The sequence below is a fragment of the Hemibagrus wyckioides genome, linkage group LG04, assembly GCF_019097595.1.
Source record: "Hemibagrus wyckioides isolate EC202008001 linkage group LG04, SWU_Hwy_1.0, whole genome shotgun sequence".
Lineage (NCBI taxonomy): Eukaryota > Metazoa > Chordata > Actinopteri > Siluriformes > Bagridae > Hemibagrus > Hemibagrus wyckioides.
In genome coordinates this window covers 24,227,259-24,250,497 of record NC_080713.1, presented here as the reverse complement: position 1 = coordinate 24,250,497, position 23,239 = coordinate 24,227,259, and the positions used below count along the sequence as shown (strand labels likewise).

The following is a 23,239-nucleotide window of genomic DNA, read 5'->3' as shown; positions in this document are numbered from 1 at the left end:
TCGTAGCGCGGAAGGCAGGGTTCGTTGGAATCCTTGTAGAGGGAAAATAAAATAACACGGCGGCCATTTTGTAAATGTTGCTCTCGGGCCATGGCGGAGATGGATGACGGCGATGAGCCGGGTTTAGTGCACGCGCATAGCGGTTCATCGTCTTCATCCAAGTCAGGGGGAGATAAAATGTTTTCTCTCAAGAAGTGGAACGCGGTGGCGATGTGGAGCTGGGATGTCGAGTGTGATACTTGCGCCATATGTAGGGTGCAAGTAATGGGTAAGTGTGGCTAACACTGGGTGCTAACTGGCTATTAAACTGGTTATCATTACAAACAGCTAATTAGGTAGCTAGCTAGTTAGCTGATTAGTTAGGTAGCTGCTTTGCTTACAGATGATTGCTGTTAACGTCCTTCTAATGAATGCACCACTCAAAACTGTCTGCCTATAAGATGCACTGAAGCCTCTTACTTGATCTTTTAATATTTATTTTTGTAATCATAATATACAAGTTATAAACATGCATATAATCATGCAGCTTTCTTTATAATCCATAACCAGTGTTGGCAAACCATCTCAGGGGGACGTATCATACATGCTCAGGAAATAGCCGGATGACGTCATTGACTATTTTGCATAATGATTAAATCGTCACTATTATTTGCATATTAACCATAGAGTAATAAAAGCTTCACAATGCCAAATGGAAAGACAGCACTTTACTCTAATGGCATCACAGTACATTTATTTATTTATTTATTTTTTTAAAGTACTGCCATTTTTTATTAAGAATGCAGTTCAGATGAAGTAGGGGAGGGAGGGGGGTAGGTAGTCATTAGGAAAAAGAGGATGATACAACCAACAGTGATGCTCCGTGATCGGTTGTTGTGAAAAAGTCCCAACTTACATCCCAGTTTTCCTACTTGTACAATGCACGAAAAGTAAGTGCTCATAATTTATAAGGATACAAGTACTGGGACATGCTGAAACATCATATAACGAATCGTTGTTGCCTCTGTTTCAGCTTTTCTTTGTACATTATTTTCTATACAATTTATAACTACGTCTTATAGATGGTTTTTGTGCCGATGTCACGTTTACGTCACATAGATTAGCTTGAGGCGGAACAAAGGGAAAACTGGAGGCGGCCAATATAAACCAGTACAGAGTCAGCTACACAAGGAACGTAACTGTCATCTTGTGTTGTTGGGTGACAGACTCAACCGAGTACAGGCTCCAATTTGGAGATTTATCACATAAAGCGAGCGGACTGGACTGAAACAATCATCAAAATTTCGAAACTTCGTTACAGATAGGGTTAAAGAAACTTGTTTTTTGTTGGTATGGTTTATGGTTTGGTTACGTGCCTAAATATTTCTTATGCATGCCCACCTCATCAGAAATTGGGGAAGAAGTTAAATGATTTCTAATGTAGTGCTAACTTTTTAGCGTGTAAGTTAGCTAACGACCGGAAACTAAACAAAGGAAGTTTGCAGTTACCAGAAGTGCTCGGTTTTTCTATCAGATAGGTGTAGATGTCATCCTGTCACATCATCCATCTATTAAGTGAGCGCGTACGGGTCAGCCAATCTGGTTCCGTCCGTTTAAGTTAATTTTTTCAAATAGTATTCACGGTCCTGGACATTGAGTGACCTAACAGTCAGATAAGTTCGGATTTTGACCAGTCATTGTTCAAAAACAAACTAAAAAACTTGATAACTATTGCTTGTAAAGTGGTCAGGGAATCTTTCTGCCTTCGCCTAAGCTCCACCCACAAAAAAAACCATCACAATGTTTACTAACAGATAATCCCATCAGCTCACTTGATTTTTCATGAGGTCCTTTTTTTTAAAAAAAAAAAAAAATCCTACAATAAAGGGGACAAATCACCCCTGCTTCAAAGTCATAAAATTTACCCTGCTGTTCTTCAGTTCTTCAGTATTTGTTTTCTTCTACCATCAGCAGCCATTTGTATAATGATATAGCCATGTAATTTAATAGACTGTACATTGACACAGTACGGTGATATGCTTAGGCATGATTACGTCAAATGCATTAATAAACGTAATTCTAAGTTAATTAGGTACATTGATCACATAGGTGTGCTTTGTAGGTATTTCTCCCAGCTGATTTGAAGGTTTATTACTCTTCAGGACAGTGTATGCTCACGGCATCTGTTAGTCAAAAGGATGACGTACAGATGGGAGTCTGCTGTATGTTACTGGAGAACGCTTCAGGTTTTGCGCTTCTGGCTTATACGTCTTTTTTTTTTTTTTTTTTTTTATACGTCATTAAAGTCGTGTGGAGGAAAACAAAAAAACCCAGTTTCATTAAAGCATCCCTCTGGAATAGTTTCCATCTATTTATAAAGGACCAATTTACCAGTGGAAAAGCTGACCTGGTGTTTGGATGCCGTGGAGCATTTTCAGCACAACGCTGGCATCTTATTGGTGTGTTAATAGGTGTGTGTGCTGGTATGTGTCCTCCTGCTTTTGCTTGCTGGACTTTTTCTTCACAGTAAAATAAAGGTGTTTAAAATTCCCAGTGATGCCCATGCATCTAATGCTTAACCCAGCGCAACAGACTTGCATTGTCAGCAGTCCAAACGATCCACTATCCAAATATTCATCCTGCTGTGATCTTATGTTCGGGCCCTAGGGGGTAGCTATAGATGAGTCATAGTCTGTATTTGTCTACCTATAAATTAGGCTAAGTAGTACCTAATAAAGTGGCACTGAGTGTACTTGTTTGTTTCTTGCAGATGCGTGTTTAAGATGTCAAGCAGAAAACAAACAGGAGGACTGTGTTGGTAAGGAAATCAGTTGCAGCACACCAAAGGTTTTCAATCAAACAGATGGCATCCAGTCGATTCGAGTTAACTTGAGTGAAATAACAGAATTATCATTGTGGTTGATTGTAGGGCTTGGAAATGGTGGGTGGAAGTGCACTCGCAATAAAACCCTAACTGTCTCACTGACGATCTTAACAATCTCCAGTTCACCATTATCAACAGACCCTTAAAATCATCTGAAATAATGTAAAGTTCCCATATCCTGCATTAATTTATTTTTTCTTTTATCCTGAGTTCCTAAAATGATTGTGGCTTAATGTAAGATTACCTTGTTGTAGTGCATTACATAGCATAGGACGATACTGGATGTACTGACATGAAGTGTGTCTTGGTGGTATTTGGTGTTTGTAATGTGGTAGTGGTAATTTCATAATGTAACTGAATAATAAGAGACAGAAATAATATCCTTATTAAGTCAAGCAAGCTTTGAGTGTTTGTTTTTGAGCTCTTGAGACTGATTGATGCTGTGAACAGAATGACGTCCTGAGTATCTCATTGATTCTTAGCTTTTTCTCTCTTTTGCGTCCCACAATACGCTCTTGGGAAATTGAACACTGTTAGGTTCTTCGGTTGCCCCTCTGGAGAAACTCTTAAAGTTTTTATGTAGCATCCTACAAGAGAGCAATCCCTATTTTTGGAGGCTGAGAGTGTTTAAAAACTGATTGTAATCATTTACACTTACACAGCTTACACATTTACACAGCTCATTTTTGTTTGGCAATAAAGAGAAATTCTTGGTTAAATTTCTGGTTAAGGATGGCATGTATGTGATGTGTTAATTAATCTCTTCCTACCTTTCTCAGTTGTATGGGGAGAGTGCAACCACTCCTTCCATAACTGCTGCATGTCTCTGTGGGTGAAACAAAACAACCGGTGTCCACTATGCCAACAAGACTGGGTTGTGCAGAGGATTGGCAAGTGAAGATGTCCTCTCACATATCCACCGTGTTCCTCATCTACGCTGACCTCGTCTTGCTCTAGGACACACAGGACTGAATCTTCAGCTGTGCAACATAACTCCAGTGTGTATGTTTGTGACTGTAAAACGGAGTGTGTGGACTTTACCAGAACTGCAGCTGACAGTGCTCTGCCTCTCAGTCCTATAGTGAAACACATGAGACTGAAGCACCGTACGTTCTCACTGCAGCGTCTGAAAGGTGTGGTGAATGTCTGTTTAAATTATGTTGGAATAAACAGTTCAATAATAAAGACCTGATACGAGTCTTTTCTTAGAAAGTGAGTACTTGAGTACCCTGTATAATGTCTGTGACCCAACTGCGGAAAGTGAACCAAACAGGCCATGCAGGATGGGGGAGATTGATGCCCTGTCTCAAAGAATATATTTCCTAGTTACAATTATTAAAAGAATAATATGATCTAAAACCTTTTTCCTCAACTCAAAACGATAGGCCACTTTCTATTAGGAAACATCTCCATGGTAACATGGTGGCAAGCCCTGGATTATCAGTCTTAAGATGCTCTTTGACCAATCGTTTTACAGAAAAGTACTTTTTTATTAATACAAATGGTATGTATTATGGTGAACATCCTGCCATGCTTCTGTACGTATAAGAGAGAAAAAAAAAACGACTTTCAGGCCCTATGTCTTCAGCAGACTCCAGCACTGCAATTAATGACCTCTGTCATCTTTTGTGAAAATGAAAATCGAGTATTATAAACAACATTAAAATTCCATTATTTAATAATAATTTATCAGAAGCTTGGGTATTTTGCTGTGTTGGAGCTACAAAGATAAATAGATAAATAAACAAATTAGTCTAAACAGTTTTATTCTAAACATCCTTTCTGGTAAATAATTAGAATTAAAGATGCCTTTTTGTAATAAAGTATTACTATTTCAAGAATATAAAATTACAAATGGTAATGTCGCCATTTTTCACAACTGGGCCTGAAATATCCAGGAATAATGCTGCTAATTATTTTGTTCCTACTCACTTATAGTATCTTGGGCATGAATTACACAGCTGAAATATTTCTCAGGAGGTGATGTTAACTACTGTGACGCTTGCAGTACAACCAGTGATGGTTGAGCAGAACACTGTACATTTTATTTTATTTTATTTTATTTCTGGCATTTTGTAGACACCCTTAGCCAGAGTGACTTACATTTTATCACAAAGCTGAGCAATTGAGGGTTAAGGGCTTTTTAATGGCAGCTTGCTTGATTCAACACTCGGTCTGATCAGCTTTTAGTGTAGTAATGGAACGCCTTAACCACTAAGCTACCACAACCCCTATGTATGGTTAATGGGTCAACAATCAATGCAAGAAACCAATAAAACACAAAAAAACTAGTAGTCCACTATCCATTGTTCTCGAAGTGGGTTTTATGGTCTGTAATATTTTATTTTATTTTATTTTATTCACTGGTGGAAACTGCAGCTTGTCACTTAAATAACATAAACTTAATAGCCCGCTTTCTGCTTAACGTATTCGATAACTCAGAAACCAAGTAAATCTATCTATCTTGGATCTTATCTGTTCTGTGAACTGGAAAATAAAGAAAAACAGCTCTAATGAGTCTAATAGCTGGATGCTCTTTAATAAGTGTTCTTCACAAATCAACTGTGTGCAAGATAGTCTGTAGAGTTAAACGGGTCCAAGGCTGCAAACTATTTGAGAACCTCCTCCAAATTACACTATATGACCAAATATAGTATGTGGACACCTGATGGTCACACCCATGTGGGGTTCCTCCACAAACTGTGGCCATGAATAGAATGATTTGAATGTTGAGGCTCAGACCTGTTCCAGCATGACAACGCCCCTGTGCACAAAATGAGCATGATGGAGACCTGGCTTTCCAAGATTGGAGTGGAAAAACCTGAGTGACTTACAGAGCCCTGACATTAAACCCACCAAATATCTTTTGTATGAACTGGAACACAGAGTGATCTTTAGGCATCCACTAATGCTCTTGTACCAGAATGAACACAAATCACCACAACCACACTCCAGGATGTAGTGGGAAGCATTCCCGGAAGATCATGTGTTAGAGGAGTGTTACTATTTTCACTGGACAAGGTACTTTGTAGGCATACATTCATTAAAGTGTAGCTACTCTGCCATCCAGTGGTGTAGACCACAGCTCCATGGCTCTTTATCCGGGGTTGGTGCATAGTTCCTGGGAGTTTCTAATCATTTAAAGGTTAACAGAATGTTAGGGAAACGTTCTCCGGTTAGGGAAACCTTCTCTGAATCATAATGTGCAATGAAACGTGAACGTTATATATTCCTGCAAAGCTTTCCAGGAAAACCAAACAAGAACTCTGTTTTTAGACCGTTCTGGGAACCAGTAAGTGTTAGCTGGGAGAGAGCGATGGGGAAATAAATGGTGATTATTTTTTTTACAGTAAAAGTTACATGCAGAAAAGGTTTTGCTTTGCGGTCTGACACATTGTGCTCATGTCACAAATGAAAAGCTTGTCCGTGTTGCATCTCACATTGTGACTGCTTTCTTATCTGGCACAAAACGAGCTCTATATTGATGTAAATGCACAAATAGTGCTTTGATGTGTTATCAGTGGTTGACCAGCAGATGGCGCTCTATGGTTTTGTTTGGTTTGGCCTATTGATGCAGCTAGACAAGTATTCATTCATTCTTCATTCTTTTTTATTATTATTATTATTATTTCATCAAAAACATATAAACATTTTCAAATAAGCCTTTTGACTTTATGTGAATTGAACATGAATGTGAATGTGAAGGGAACATATGTGTTTAAAATGCTTAAATCTCATCTTGTACATTATTGTGGGAGTATAGCTATAGCAATATAGCAAAGAGTCATGGGAAAAACTGAAATCACACATTTAAAGTGATCATATGATGAAAGACATAGATTTGCCCATGTTCAGGATCAGTCTGGCATAGAAGAATAATTCCTATCATCACTCAATGCCCATGTTCAGGATCATTCTGGGGTAGAAGAGTAATTCCTATCATCACACCAGTGCTATTAGAATAACAATTTCTATTTACAGAATTGCATTTAAAAGATCACTGGTGTAAAAATGACTTATCATATGCTTCCAGTGAGGGACAAATTGCATCCAGCTTGGGATTCGAAATGCGCAATCTCGAGCTTAAAACACATCATGACCTCTGTTTATTATAGGAACATTGAACAGGCTTTGCTCTACCATAAATGCGTCAACCTTTAAATTGACCACTAGTTTTTTTTAGGTTGTAGAATTATTAGATCTGCATGTGTCCCTCACACGGAATACAAAGTATTATTTGTTACGGAAAGTCTTTTCAAATAAACATGCTGAAGAAGAGCTTTGTGTGGAAGACAGAGCAGGGAGGTATGAAGATGGGAAAGGAGCATGTGGTTTTAGACACATTCATCTTCCTCCTGCATGGTCTTGGACATCACCTCAGCCACGCCATAACAGCCAACCCCCCCCCCGAGTCCAGTGGAAAGCTCGGGTCAAGGCATGCCGTGCGCTCTCGCCGAACTTTCCGTGCTTGAGCTCCATTTGGCTGCACCTTTTCACCACACACTCTGTTATTCTATCCTTAGCGCAAGAGGGCATGGACGGATATAGCCTCTGCTGGTCTCATTAGGAAAATAAGGCTTGTCTATTTGCGTTACGTGGGAGAGGGTGAGGTTCTTAAACCAGAGGTCAACAATTTCAGACATGGAGGGTTGGAGTTCAGTGATTAGGTAATCAACTCAAGTTCATTACAAGGCTTATTAGGTGTGTTTGTGGGCTGAAAGCAAATGTATCCCTTCTGCTGTAATGGAATAGAATGATTGAAACTCCATTCACTAAGATAAGAGATTGTACTGTATTTCAATGCACAGTTGTGCACTGGCTTAAAATCTCCTGTCTGAACAGATACGTGCTCGTCTCACTGATTGTTAGCAAGGTTTACTTTGAGATTTTACAGCATCGTCAGTGTTTTACGGATAATAACAATTTTCTCCAACTTGTCTTTAAATGTACTTGCCCATTTCGAGTAACACGACACTTTTTATCAGCTACTGTTTTATCATGTGTAAGTGTTTAGATGGTAGTTTTATACTATCCAGACATCAATCGCTAGCTCATCACTGATTCAGGCTCGTGTTCCCTCTCGGCCACACGGCCCGTGTCCTGTAATCTCATTTAACAAGCTGACATATGGCTGCTAACACAGGACTAACATGAAACCCTCCACCACCAGATGCCTGGCTCATGCTTTCACACACCACTAACACATCTAAGCAATAATAAGCAAACAGATACCCGGCTAACAGAAAACGGTATCAGCACCTTCAGGGAAAATATTTGGCGGGTTACAAAATTAGGTCGTAACGCAATGTTCAGAAAAAATGAGGTTGCTTACATAAAATTACACACAGGAATTGTGTGGATTACGCTGCTGTATACAAATGTTCTGATGTCCTACAGATAACCTGACGGATATTCTGAAAACATCCAGAAATCATTCTGACCTAAAATTACTAGCTGGTGATATAGATACAATCTCAAATAAGCCTTATTGTTGTCACGGTTTTAAAATGATAGCATGACTAACACTGCATTTTAGGATGATTAAGAGAGCAACATGTTTACCGAGATCCACACAGGACATTTTAACAGCTCTATATTAGATGTTTGAATGTGGATGTGAAGGATAAGAAGTGTAGTGGTGTTCACACCAGACTCAGACTTTAGAGTAGCCACACTAATGGAAACCTAATACTCAATCTGAGAGTCTCCAAGCAGTGATGAGAATACACAGGGAGACATCTGTGGCTCACATGATGACAGTTAAACTCTCACTAAGATGTCTCAGAACATTTTTTTTTATTATTTCTACCAGACATGTGTGTGTGTCTGTGTGTGTGTGTGTCTGTGTGTGTGTGTGCAAGAAAAGAGATGACATGGACAACTTAAGCCTTCATCCAAAGCAATGAAAAGTGTCTGCAGCTCCTTGTGCAGTTTTTGGTAAACACACATACACACATCCACTTAGTCAGCAACACTCTCTCGCGCCCACACACACACACACACACACACACACACTCGTAGGAGCAGGAGCAGTTGCTATGTGTGATCAAAGTGACAGTGAGAGTAATTTAGGAGTCGTGTTTGCGACGCGATCTGTCTCACCTTCAAAGAGCTGCATTTCAGGATGTTATCACCCAATGTTCTTTATAAGCCAGACTGTACATGCTCAAACACCTTTCTTAATCCGAGCCTCTCTCTTTACATTTGTGTGTGTTCTAATGTAGGTGCATGCATATAGCTGACCTCTGAGTCATGTGTGCGTCAGACTATTTTCGTGTGAAGTTCTGCCTTCATTATGGTATTTGCTTTTGTTTAGCAAGCTGTGCATGTTGGACTATGTGTAACAATAAGTTCAGACAGTGCATGCCTTAAAAACTGTTGTGTTAACTCAATTAACCGCTGGATAAAATTCTCCTTCCCAGGAAATACACACATGAGAATAAATAGAAAAAGTGAAGACTTGAGATTTATTTTGCTGGCGTGATTTGGAGTCAATTGTCTCCGTACAGGAAAGAAAGTTATCCTTTATCCTATGATGAAACATTTCTATCCTGCCGGGAGTGGACTTTTCCAGGGCTCGCTGAATGGTTTGATGAGAATGAAAACAATGTAAATCAAATGCTATGGTCTTCACAGTCACCAGATGTCAACACTCTGAGACTGGGCTCTCTTGCAACACCATATGAAGGAATATCCATCCATCATCTATACCCACTTTATTCCTAATTAGGGTCACAGGGATCTGCTGGAGCTTATCCCGGCACACATTGGGCGAAAGGCAGGGGTACACACTGGAAAGATCACCAGTCCATTGCAGCACCACACATATAGACAGACAACCACACACACACTATGGGCAATTTAGAATTACCATTCAACCTAATGTACATGTTTTTGGACTGTTGAAGGAAACCAGAGTAAACGGGGAGAACATGCAATCTCCACACAGAAAGGCCCCTGACTGTTCGAACCCAGGACCTTCTTGCTGTGAGGCAAGAGTGCTAACCACTAAGCCACCATGCTGCCCTGAAGGGAATATCTTTTTGGAAGAAATATGTTCATCTTTTAAAAAATCTGTTGAAACAACCATCCGATGTGACCCCTCAAAGGCAGTTACTAAGGATGAATGAAACAAACAAAAAATATGACTTGTGCCTCATTTATTTGTATTTACATCCATTTGCAACATATTATGTTTAAGTATAATGTATATGTAGTCAGTTACATCCCTGAACTGTGCTCACTAAAGCCACTAGATGCTGTATCAGTGACCAGGAACGGTAATGCTTCCCCCTCCTCATCTCTGTCTGAAAGGCAAGTTTAACATTAGCAACTATTCCTGTTCCGAGGCTTTACAGTGTACACTGATTTACCAGTTTAGTAAATGTTAGGAATTTGAATGAGGCTGCTGTTTTAAACAGCCGTCTTTGTCAGTAGTATTATGAGTTCTGTATGTTCAGCAGAAAAGAGAAGGTCTGAGTCAGTAGCTCCGTTTACAGGCCCGGTTGCCATGACCCTGCTCGACCATGCTCATAAGTTTACTCTGCCACTGAGGCTTGCGTTTATTTGTTCTTTTTTACTTTCAGTTTTGTAGCACTCATTGCTTGAATTCTTGACATTTCCACAAATAAGTGAATTCCATATCCAAGTCCAAAAGCAACACCATACGCCGACCTCACGAATTCTCCTTCCCTCTCACTCTTTCTTTCCATCTCATGTTCTTTACGATCAAACTAACCGGCACTTTAAATGTTTGTCTTACTTTTGGGTATCTCTGATTTTCATTTCAACTGCCTTGATCCATCCTCAGACAGTGCTGGTAGTAGTGTTAACGTTAGTGTCTGTCACGAATCAAAGCACGGATGTCATTTATTTTATGATAATTGTCCATCTCTCATTCTTTCTCTCTCATATCTTATCGACAGTATATTGTATGAAGTCAATTTACCCCCCTTTTGGACATACTTCAACAGCGACTAGGCGATTAACAGAACATTTGTTATGCCAGTTTTTACAAGGTAAAAGATCTCTAAGCTCTTCTGCCAAGGACAGACAAATGGGAAAACTTGGAGGGGACTATGCACACAAATTATACAGCATAAACCAAAATCCCTAACACTGAGATAGTATTACATGTGCAAATGTACTTAAACAAACTGTAATTCCCCGCTTATGTGGTCTTGAGGCTTGGCTACAGATTTCTCGCTCTTGTTTTGTGTGTGTGTGTGTGAGCATGTAAGAGTGAATAAAAGTGTTAGGATATACAGACAGGCAGATGGAAGTTTGTAAATGTAGTAGAGTAATAACATTACGGAATAATTAGATACAAAACTTCAAAGACGCAGAGAAAACGAAGCACAGTGTAATCCGGCATGTCCTATCAAGCCGCTTATTGTCACATGCAGCTCATTTTCACCCAAAACAGATGGTAATACAATGTGTCAGGTGTGGAAAAGAGTGTATCAAGTTCTAATCTAATCACAGAGCACTTATAACATTCTTGCTCAATGGTGTCATTTGACTGGCATTTGGCATGATGGGAAGGATGGAAGAAGTTGGAGATGTGCCAGACCCCTTTAGCACCACCACCTTCATGTACAGATTTTCGTTCAAAGTTAGATTTAAGACTAGGAGATGGATATCTTTGTATGATAAGATTCAGTTCATGGGTAAAAGGTAACCTATCAGAGCTCAGACAAGAATCTACCTGCACAACCCCAACAGCAACACAATCTACCTAGCATTGTTGTGCATCAAGATCATTGATTGGTTTAGTTGTGAATTAAAACACGCACAAAACACCCAAAACCCGAATTTGCCCAAAGAAGTAGTCCATTTGTCCATTTCTATTCATCTATCCTTCATCATCTAGGTATTAGTGCATCTTGCTCCTTTCAGGTCTGCCCTTGTATACCATCTGACCCTTGCAACTGATCCAATAGCTGCCCATATCAGATTTGAAACACTGATGTTTGCCTACAAAACAGACCAGCGTCATCCTACTTGAAAGCATGTGTCACACCCAGGTTAACTAGACTTACCATCCTTCAAGGTACAAGAAAGACATATATCAAGAGTCATCTCTGTTCTGGCACCCGGGTCATAGAATGAACTTCCCCTGGTGGTTGTGAAACAAATAATGAAGAACAACCTCTTCACCAAACACTTTTAGCACATAATAATCTAGTAATAATCCAAAAGTGTTTGCTTTTCTTGTACCGTTCAGGAGGTTAGATCAATGGTATTCATAGTCCCTGATCTAATTACGCAAAGGATATGTTTCCAGAATGTGTGCAACATCACAGTCAATATGAACACACACACTCACACACCTTGATGTAAGTCATTGACGTCAGAGGGAAAAACCTTTTTCGGAGATTTTGAGAGCTGCATGAAAGAGTTCATTCTGTCCATTCTGATCTACCTTCTAGAGCACACGTTGACGTTATGTGCAAGTATGTTGGCGAAGACCTACGCCAAAATCTGACAACGTATGCACACCATATACTACAGACTCACAGATGCACAGACAGAGGTTAGTTCTAACTCCACTCAGCATAATAGTGCAGAACTGATGGTTTGATGCTTTTACGTCATTACATCAAATCGACATACTTCTTGAAACTGAAATACTGCCTAGGGTGAGGATATTTTTAGTAAGTCAGTATATAGGTCTATAGCTTTACCTCTTACATGGACAGTTCTCAGTTTGTGGTGTCACTGGTGTGGCCACACTACATCCACTGGATAAGTTCTGGCGTTCAAAACCACCAGCTTGACAGTAGGATTAGACTTTTCTAATAGAGAGAAAAGTTCATAATGATATCATCCTTTTTGGCTTTCTAACCATTGAAGGATGTGGAAAAAAAAGGGGTGATGGAATTCGGAAAATTTTGCACATTATTTACAATACAGTTAAGCATGGTAGTCAGACTTCCAGCCAAGTGTTTACTTTGGTCAAGTTCAAAAGCAACAACTCTTTTAACTAGAGGGGCTGGAAGCAACGCAAGACTGACGCTGAGAATACGGGAGCAAAAATCCACAGAAAAAATAGAAGAGACGCTTGCATTCATACAGACAAGTATGAAAGTCTGTATACTACATAAACCGAATAGGAGAACAAAAAAATGTAATTATCGCACCAAGATGTTTACAGATGTTCCTTATTATAGGTAACAAAATGTGTTCTTGTCTCTTGTAATAAATATATTTATATTTATATAAATATTCGCTAATAACCTGCCACAGTTTACCATTTTAAGTTCCTCTGAGCAGCTTTTGGCTCCACAAAACTTTTTCCTGGCAGATCAGTTATAACTCTGCCAGATGTCATACATGGACTTCTCCAAATCAGGTCTGGACAGGTCTAGAGGGTCATCGCAAAATCATATTTGTTTGCTTGTTTATAACAATTCAACTTCTAAAAAATTTTTTTTTTATTTGTCACATTTGGTCTGCTGCTGAGATACAAGCCGGATCACAAGATCTGTTATACAAAATAAAAGTGTCTAAATATTTTATTAATAATTTAATAGAGAGAGAGAGAGTATAATCTTGGAAAAAAAGTTATAAAATAAATGACATTTGTGCTTGAAAATGATTCTGGGAAAATGTCTGAGGATGGATCACGCCATGGATCATGGATCATGTTAGAGGGATGTGCTTTTATAATCCCAAAGGGGGATCATTTGGAAAAATATAATCCTCCATGATGTACATGTATTTTATGAGTTTCAACATTATGAGAAACAACAACTTGTGATCTTGAGAAAGCAAGATTTGTTATCTTGAGATCCCACAGAACAAAATAGCCTTTCTGGACGCCTGTATTTAAAATATTCCTAAAGGGAGCCTTAGGAGACCCTCAGCGTAAGAGTGTAACTATACCATCTGTTCTACTAAGCACTAAGAATTATGCACTTAATTGTAGTTAGCATTATGTGATGCTATAGCACAAAGCGTATGATCTCCCTAACAAATTAAAATTTTACCTTCAGCCATTTCTAAAAGTACTTTCAGTTGATCTCTCTCTCTCTCTCTCTCTCTCTCTCTGCCATTTGGATTTGCAGTGCACTGGAGTCTGTCTATCCCGTGAGGTCGGACCGGGTTGTGCCTTTCTTCTGTTCGAGCTTAATGAGGCCTGAAGGTCTCAAACTGCTCTCACCTGTTGCCTCTGGCAGTCTCCAGCCCGACAATTAGTGCTTGCTGGCCACAATACACGCTTTGTTTCTCTCCCCACTGCTTTCTCCAGTGCCCTCTTGTTCACTCATGCTCACTTACTCTTAATACCACCCTTCTTTCCTTTTCTACCATGTTATCGTTTTCCTTCTTGTTGCTTTACTCAATTTCTCTTGTTATACCTTTCGTCTGATTCAATGATTCTCACCAGAGGTGTGCGTGTGTGTGTCTGTGTGTGTGTGTGTTCTGTAATTAACACACAGTAATTCACAATCAAATTCATCAGGTTTGAGTTGACAGTCATTATACCAATGGTATCTATATTGTCCTTATTAACATACAGGAGGAATAGTGAGCAATATTGTAATATTCACAGCTCCAGGATTTGATCCTGAGCTTGAGTTACTGTCTGTGTGGAGTTTCTCATGTGTGTGTCTCTGTGTGTGAGTGGGTTTACACTGGGTTCTCTGGTTTCCTCCAACCTCCCAAAAACATGAGAAAAGTTGATTGGTAGTGCAAAATTGCTCCTAAGGGTGAATGTGTGTGTGTGTGTGAATTGTGATGGACTGGACTTGACTGGATGGGACCACTACACTTCCAGTATTCCCAGGACAGGGTCCAGCTCCTCCACCACTCTGACCAGTCTAAAGCAGTTCCTGAAATGAATGGATGAATATTAGTAGTGTGCAGAATGTGGTTTAGGGTGTAGCCTTAAATTCTTGCTGAATGTTTCTAACTCTCCACTCACATATTAATCATCATAGTGTAGAAAGGCACAGTACAGCCCACATTACAAAATGTTCTTCCTCAAGTAGCAAACAGAAAGGACAAAATCCTCAAATCTTGGCACTGTAAACGTAAATAAATACCAAAAATGTACTTAAAACATGAAATACTTCCTTCCTAAACAGCTTGTTGGGTCCTTTCTCATGCTTTCCTTTTTATTTAACAGTTTTTTTTGCACCTCAGTCCAAATTTCCCAAAGACAAATTTTCATCCTGCAGGGAGTATGAGAGAGACGTTTCTTAAAAACACACACACACTACCATTATTTCCAGTTGAAGGGGTCATGGACTGCTGTTTTTATGAAGGCAAAAGGCAGCTCACTCCAGATCCCAGAAGACTGTGAAACAGACTGCTCTTTCAGAACTAGATATACATCAGGCGACCTTTAATAAGTGAAAGAGCAAAGCAAAAAAAAAAGATGTCAAAAAGAGAGAGAGAGAGAGAGAGAGAGAGCAAAAACCCCGGAGTTATCACAACAGTGTATTATCTGAGCTGTAGGACTGTTACAGTTAAGGATGGTGCCATTTTGAATCACTTTTCAGTCCAATGTGCTGAGGGTTTTTCGGAGAGAAAAAGCATTCTTCCTCTGCCGTTTCATTTCACCTTACTGAAATATTTAGTTGGCCTATATAATTCTGCCTGATCACGATTCTATGTAATGTGCACAGAGTGTGGATATATTACAGACCACAGATCTGTGTTCCCCCCTCACATCCTGGGACCTCACCTTCAGAGTAATGAATCTGAAAATAACAATAAGGCCTGAATGATAAAGATGTCTCAATGGATCGTATTCTTTCAGATTTCTGTCTCTTGTGATGTTCTTGCAGTCAGCTCAGTGAAAATAGCTGTAGGTGCTACCATGGTGTTGCTGAATGCACACAAAATCCTTGCACATCTGCATCTTTATTTATTTATCTCATCTTTCATAGCTACGGGGAGATTATTCATGCAGTAGCATGCACGATCCACAGCTCCATATGACTTAGAAACCTTCCAAGAAGCAGCACACTTCTCCTTTCTTTAACTAATGCAGCCCAAGTGTGCACTTCCCCTTCTGGCCTTTGTGCTCCTGTAGATAGAGAAACTGTTTATGAGTTCACCGATTCCGTACCCTTAGGAACTGTGTTTCCCAGCATGACCTGCGCCAGTCTGAGTCCTGATTGGCTGAGAGAGTCCCCAGGCTAAGGAAGCAGATGAGAGTGAGGCTGTAAATCATACACTCCAGGCAAGACGCCCAGATAGTCAGGGAAGTGCAAGAGGCCTTACAACAGTAAAACTCATCCCTGGGAACTAAACCCATAACTCAGCACTCATTTAGCCTGAACTTTTTACTTACAGCAGCAGCTACAATTTATTCTGTAGCACTACACTACCTGGACAGGAGCCTACTCTGAAAGTGATGAGAATTACAAGACAGAATTTGTAACTGCAAGCCAAAGATATAAAAACGAATCTCAGTCAATGAGTCATTTAATATTTCTGTGAATTAACAGAGAAATATGAATCTTCATTTTTGTAGTCAGCATACGATGATCTAAATATAGGTCTGGATGAAATACTCTCCAGACTCTTCCAAAACATTCTTTCTGGTGGTGCTTTAGTAATCTGGTAATTAGATGTTGGGCTCTAGACATTGTAATTCTGTGGTTGCCGGGTTTGTCACAGAGTAGACCACATAATTTCATAAAGTCTATCTCACAAGGTTATGAGGTCATGCTCCTACATGATCTGGTGTATGTTGTTCGAGTTTCATAATATGAAGATGACAGTATGATCCACAGTTTTTTATCAAACCAATAATGTCAGCTGATCATCTGTCTTAATCTTAAAACCTCTGCATTGTGCAATGACTTGCCACAACAAAGACCACACTCGCTGAATCCAAAACCTTTTCTGACAATTGAGTCATAGATATGGTGCCATGCCAACAGATGACATCCTGATAGCTCTTTCTGTCTGTTAATACATACAATACAACAAAACAATATACGTTTGCAATCTAAGTGAATGATTCAACATAAGAAAACTTTCAGAAAGATTTTCTCTACAATAGAATAAGATCATTCAGTTCTGCCACAAGTGGATTTCAATTCCCATGTTTGCATGTTCTTCCCCTTTTTTCCTCCCTAGTCGTGAGACATGTGTTGTAAGTTGATTGGCATCTCTAAAATTGTCGAATGGGTGTGAAGAGTGTGTGTTATTGTGCCCTGGGATGGATTAACACCCTGTCCAGGGGGTCCCGAGTACACTGGGATAGATTCCAGGATCCCTGCCACCTCGTGTACAGGAAAGAGGTACAGGAAATGGATGGATGGATGGATTGTTGGTTGAAAGGATGGATGGATGGTTGGTTGAAAGGATGGATGGTTGGTTGGATGGATGGTTGGATGGATGGACGGATGGATGGATTGTTGGTTGAAAGGATGGATGGATGGTTGGTTGAAAGGATGGATGGATGGATGGATGGATGGATGGTTGGATGAATGGTTGGTTGAAAGGATGGATGGATGGTTGGTTGAAAGGATGGATGGATGGTTAGATGGATCGATAGATGGATGGATCTATGAATGAATTCCACATTAAATTAATTGGTTCAGTTTGTGAGGAAACTATTCTTTTTTTTTTAATTTGAATCAAATTGACTCAGTACAATTTTATTCAGAGTTTTAAATTGTAGAAGTCATTTTATGCCCCCTTTTACTGTGTACCACTCAAGCTGTTACTAATCATCTTTAATCACCTGGATAAATAAAGTTGACCTGACACGAGTGATGAAAATATTAAGCAACAAGTCTTTTTTTTTTAAATTAGGTTGAAAGTTGCACAGCAATATCCTGCTTATTTTGAGGACAGAAGATCTCTCATTACTCACTCATCTTGGCGATGTCAGAGTAAAGACATGTAACTTCAGGTCAATGTGCACTTTACTTCTATTTACTGTATATGGCTTGTGTACTTGTGTACTAAAAGTACATTCGGTATATAGCTTGTGTGTATGGCAGTATATGACGTGTGTGTATATGGCTTGTGAACTAATAGTACACTCAGAATTGTAATTTGTTTTTGCTAGGACTTTTTGTCCCAATGTAATGTGAAGCAATAAAAGTTTAGTATAGTGAACGATGATATTAAACTGTGTATCTACTTTAGCGTTTGAATGATTAAATGGTGCATGATGAAAGTTTCAGAGATAGACATTAACAGTAATGAAAAGTGCACGCTTTTTGACACTGTTCTTCAGAAAAGCAGTGATGCGGACATGTTACAACAGCTTTCCTCATCCTCTCTGAGTATCACAGCTCACTACGTCTTCTACTTACCCATCTGTAGTCAGCTATGCTTTTACCTCCACTTTCTGATTCTCACAACAAAGCAGCTCCATAGCCGTGACCATTACAAATCACAGCATAAATATATACTTTAATAACAGCGTCATTTAATAACCCGAGATTGACTAGCTGTCCAGTTATGTTTGTTTGTATATAGTCATGAATAGATTTATACATACATACACACACAAACACAGTTTATGTAAGGAATGTACTAAAAAAATAATCCAAGACAGGGTGGTATGGACAGACGTGATGCAGAAAACCACAAAGTGGATTATTTTTCTCATAACTGTATAGGCCCCAAAGTTTTTTATTGCTCATATATCACATCAGTTTGCCAAAGATTGCAATTTTTTTTTTATTATTTATTATCGAATAACACTTTCTATTTACATTAAATGATGTAGAAAGTCCAGAAAAATGTTAGTTCCTGTTATCAGTTACATTATAGCAGTAATAAATCACCAGCCTCTCTTTCTCTCCGTTTTTCTCTTTGTTGAAGTTAATCAGATGATTAAAAATAAAAAAAAAATGCAGCTTGGCAATTTAAAAAAGAAAATATAATTTATACTTTCCAGTGGTGTATTCACTGACCATTACAAAGCACTGGCCTTACATAAATGTTAAATAAATGTCTGCTTATAGAAAGCTTTACCATATATTTGTCTTAGCACATTTTCAACACTTTTTCTTAACCCATTTATTATTAGTCTTAGATTCTGTACCAATGGCCCCTGTGAAAAAATAATATATAGATAATAATTTATAAATACCTAATAAAATATATACTATTTTTAAAAGGAATATAAATGATTAATTCAGCTAGGAAATCTTTTGATTCTGTTAGTTTCTCAAATAAAAGCTGCAGTTTTGGACCAACTCATGGACCAACCAAATGTCCCCACAAGGTCAAAACTGCTAATTATTTCTATATTTTTAGGGACATTAAGGCCTTACCAAGATATAAAGTATCTCCACACGCATACGAAATGATGTTATTATCAATAGTACGTTATCAATTTATTTATTTCTCTATATGAGAGTATTCCTCATGGATTTTGTTTGTTTATTCATAGCGTGTGTTTTAGCACCTAGCGGCTCATTTTCTTGCGCAGAATGTATCATTCTGATTTTATCTCGTCCTTGCTCTCTTCCGCTCTTCATCAGTATAGTCTTCTGAAATTACCGTTTTACTGAACCCCACTTCCTGCCGTCACGTTTTTGTTATGAAGGTCTGCACTAGTTCCTGTAAAACACGCTCTGATATGGGGTCAAGTGGGGGCTTTTTTTCTCCACACAAAACCTTTTTATCAATCCGCTATCTCTTCCATCTACTTCCTGAAGACAGCATGAGGGCTCTATCCAGCTCTCCTCTACACTCCGTCACTCTCTCTTTGTTAGGGAGGCGATGTGTGGTTATGAATGAAGAAAGAAGACGACGGCAGGTCTGAAACGGCGGCGCTTTTGCACGTTTGAACTCTTTCCTGCACACAAGGCATAAGCAAAGCATAAGGACGGTCTGTTCTTTTCAGGACTGGGGAGTAATCACTAACAGATTTTACAACAGCACATAGCCACCTATCAGAGGGGGTCACCACTGGGGTTTGCGCCGAATAAAAGAGACATTTGTATTTAAGTTTCATTGGATGGGTCTGTTTTAGAAAGGCATGTTTTTTTTTTTCTAAGTGATGTGGGCACTCTCTCTCTCTCTCTCTCTCTCACTGTCTTGCTCTGTCTCCTTCCCTTCCTCCCTCCCTCTTTCTCTCTGTCTCTCCTTGTCTCATGATGTGTATTTGCCCCATTTGATGGGATGATGGTCCAATGGTGAGGAATTACAGCCTGCTTGTTGCACACGGTGGTATTAATATAGCAAATGCACGCATTAGTTACATGAAAAGAACTCTTGGCTCGAGCATGTTCGGCTTAATAGTAGGTGTGCGAGGGGATAGAAATGTTGAATGTGAGAATGTTTACTATGACTAGGTGTCAGCCAAATGTTTTGCGTGCGGACTGGTGCATGCCATTTTGCTCTTGGATTTTGGTTTGCGCCTGTTTATGTACACTGCGCATGAACTCCGAGAGGCCGCTCCAAACGGACCAATAGACTTCTAAATAAATAACAAACACAAGAAACCCTTAAGGTCAGATCAGAATCTCCATTCTACATGCTAGATTTCACATTCTTGGCTTGCTAACAAGCCTTTTCTGTTCAAATGTATAAAGACTTTTTCAGTTTCTCGAGCCTGGTTTGGCACTGCCAGCTCTTTAGCCACACTGGAGGTCTCTCTGATGGAATTAGTTATTTATCAGGGTTTTCTTTCATATATGGCGTCAGTGGTAATAGCGCTTGCTAAAACAAATACGCTTTTGAGATAAACATTTTTTATGCTAAAATTACCCCCGCAGCTTATTTTTTGTCAAATTAGCATGTTGATAAGTGCTCAGTCCACACATTTATAGACTGTGAATAAAGCATTTGAGATTGGTTAGAGTGAAAAAGTTATATTTAAAAACCCCACCAGACCCTTGATTGCGGTGGCTGGATTTGCAAATCATGGGTTTCTTTTTACAGGGGTTTGGCACAGGAGGCCATTTGGTCAAGCGAGGGGACAGACCATGAGGGGGTCGGGTGAAAACTAGCAGCAGCCTGTGGGACAATTACTGAAGAAACAACCCGTGGCTCCTTACATGTCCCCTAAACCGGCTGGCCTGTTGGTTCCTGTGTCGATTGGCCAGTGCTGAATGCCTGCTTTGTGTCCCTACACCTCACATAACAAAGTATTTTATGATGTGGCCCAGCGGAGGTGTTCGTGCTCAGGAAACAACATGCAAGCAGCCAATTAATGCTTATCGCCAAACTGTGCTGCTTTTTGGACGGGGAGAGTGTGGTGTGGTACAGATTGTGATTTGAGGTTCTAACCTGAATTGCTAGGTTCTCGTTCCTCAGAGGGCTGGACTGTGTCACATCTCTTTTCCATGCACAGATCTGATCTGTTATTGTTCTGTGCAGGCTCAGATTGAGCATTGAATAATAATCCTGTTAGACTCGCTGAAACCTGAAAGAAAATATTTCACCATTTCACAAAATGTTTTGTATAGAAGGTTTAGAGCAAATGTAATAATAATGAACTTTTACCACTCTAAATAAAGACTGATCATTCCTGTTTCCCATCACCTTATCTCTCTTCTCTCTGTTATCTTATCAAGTCATAGCACAATACAGACAACCATAAATTACCCTGATATGCTCTAGATAATGCCTGTAGTTAAAAAAGTTTGCCCAAGTTTACTAAAGACATAGTAATGTATATATGGAGAGAAGTGTTGAGTATACCTATAAGTATCCTTAAGGAAAATAGGTAAATTAATAGGTTTACTGCTTATAATATACTCATTCATTTTCTCAGTAACTGATTTTCCTGGTCAGAGATATACGATTGATCCAGAACCAATCCCTGAAACCTTGGATGTGAGACTCTAAATGAAAAACCAGTCCACTGCCATCATTATACACACACATTCACACCTACAGGCAATTTAGCATGATCTATCCTGCTTCAAGCATGTTTTGGGAGGTGAGAGGAAACCCGAGAACCCAGAAGAAACCCACATGAACACGTGGAGAAATGCCACACAATTCAGTAACCTGAGATCAGGATAAAAGCCGAGATCCTGAAGCGTACATTCTTATAGAGTAATTGAATTTGTATTTGGTGTCAGAGGTTCATGGGATGCGATCCTGACAATGCCAAGGCTCTCTTTCGTGAGTTGGAGAATTCAGATGAGCAGTGGTTGGGAAGGATAAAGCACTATCCAATGTCTTTTCCAAATTTGTAGTCTTTGTGTGAAACTTCTAAATCACTCATTATGTACTCCTATATGGATAGGGTACTAGGAATATCTTAAAATGTTAATAAATGAGAACTTGTCCCAATTTAGACTAAAGAGTGTACAGAGCTAGTATATGGGTAGTAAATGAAATAGAAAACCTAAGTCTACTCTGATGTATATACTAAATGATTTTATAGCACCGTATACTATATTGTATATTACTATATACGTCATATTTTGTGTCAAATATGGAGGATGGAAATAGATAATGGTGCTTGAGTGCGCATTGACCTTCGGATGTTCACCTTCTCGTGATTCTTTTCTATTTTCCTCTGTGATGGGCTATGCCTGTCCTGCGTTAAGCTGTCCTGGATGAGTGCCCTTCCACCTGATTGTGATCAGCCGACTTAGGATGAAGTCACACACACTTTGGCAGGAAAAGCTGCACTTACCTGGTTCCTGCTCTGTCTGCCTCTTCATCTGTCTTTTAACACTCCCTTTCTATCCTGCTGCTGAAACAAAGCAGTAAACCGATCTAGCATTAACGACTGAAAGATTTGCATAGTGAATAGATAACAAGAGCATCTGTATTGTCTCTGCTTGTCCTGACACTGAGAGAGGACTTCACTGAAAAGGAAGGATTAAAGCCAGGACAACAGACACTACAACATAATCTACTATCACTCTAGTCAAATAATGACAAGGGGAGGAAGGGGATAGGGGGAATGAGAAGACCAGCAGCCTCCGTTTATCATCAGTCCATGGCTTGTCAGTTGTTTCTCGTCAATGGAAGGTTCCTGGTTTGACTCTGTGCCAGCCTGGCACCACGTAGTGTTACATAAACATCCTCCTGCTGGCAGCCATCAGATAATATGAGTCCTGAAAGCGGCTCCTATTTCCAGACATTTAGCTCGTTGACATGTAGGGGCTCACTGAGGAAATCCAAAAAGGTGCCATAGAGCCCTAGCAGACGCAGTATTTCTCTACCCAGGCTGTCGGTTTCACCGTCTGTGGGTCTTTCTGTCTTTTTCTCAATATATTTCTTTTTCCCTATCTCTCTCTCTTTTGCTCTGTCTCTCTCTCTCTCTCTCTCTCGCTGTGTAAAAGACACATTTATGAGAACAAGGAACAGCTCTGTCTAGCCCGCTTCAACCACCATATGCCAAAAATTATCATGCACGTTTTTCTTTGTATCCATTTTTAACCACACAGGAGATGAATCGGTCCTTTATACGTGTAAGAGCTC

At 39.5% G+C, this 23,239-nt stretch overlaps 1 protein-coding gene and 1 long non-coding RNA gene across 3 annotated transcripts; one reads left to right on the top strand and one right to left on the bottom strand.

Moving 5' to 3' along the window:
• The first annotated feature begins 23 nt into the window (after nucleotides 1-23).
• On the top strand, nucleotides 24-4,048 carry rnf7 (ring finger protein 7). Of its 2 annotated transcripts, XM_058388429.1 has the most exons (3): nucleotides 37-268; nucleotides 2,750-2,797; nucleotides 3,643-4,048. In XM_058388429.1, the coding sequence occupies exons 1-3, from the start codon at nucleotides 91-93 to the stop codon at nucleotides 3,759-3,761; spliced, it is 345 nt and encodes a 114-aa protein (XP_058244412.1). In that variant the 5' UTR covers nucleotides 37-90; the 3' UTR covers nucleotides 3,762-4,048. The 2 variants fall into 2 exon arrangements, with proteins under 2 accessions (XP_058244413.1, XP_058244412.1); XM_058388430.1 differs by lacking the exon at nucleotides 2,750-2,797 and having other exon boundaries at nucleotides 24-268.
• A 14,416-nt stretch (nucleotides 4,049-18,464) lies between these two features.
• On the bottom strand, nucleotides 18,465-22,989 carry LOC131352304 (uncharacterized). The gene is made up of 3 exons (XR_009204492.1): nucleotides 22,446-22,989; nucleotides 21,083-21,218; nucleotides 18,465-19,646 (listed from the first exon to the last, which is right to left on the bottom strand). It is a non-coding gene; the product is annotated as an uncharacterized LOC131352304 (long non-coding RNA).
• Between the last annotated feature and the right edge of the window lie 250 nt (nucleotides 22,990-23,239).

What these genes read in the sequence shown, in the direction of transcription:
- rnf7 (XM_058388429.1), top strand. Translation starts at nt 91, where the DNA reads ATGGCGGAGATGGATGACGGCGATGAGCCGGGTTTAGTGCACGCGCAT. An exon ending in ATGTAGGGTGCAAGTAATGG is followed by an intron (nt 269 to 2,749) that starts GTAAGTGTGGCT and finishes TGTTTCTTGCAG; the next exon opens with ATGCGTGTTTAAGATGTCAA. An exon ending in CAAACAGGAGGACTGTGTTG is followed by an intron (nt 2,798 to 3,642) that starts GTAAGGAAATCA and finishes TACCTTTCTCAG; the next exon opens with TTGTATGGGGAGAGTGCAAC.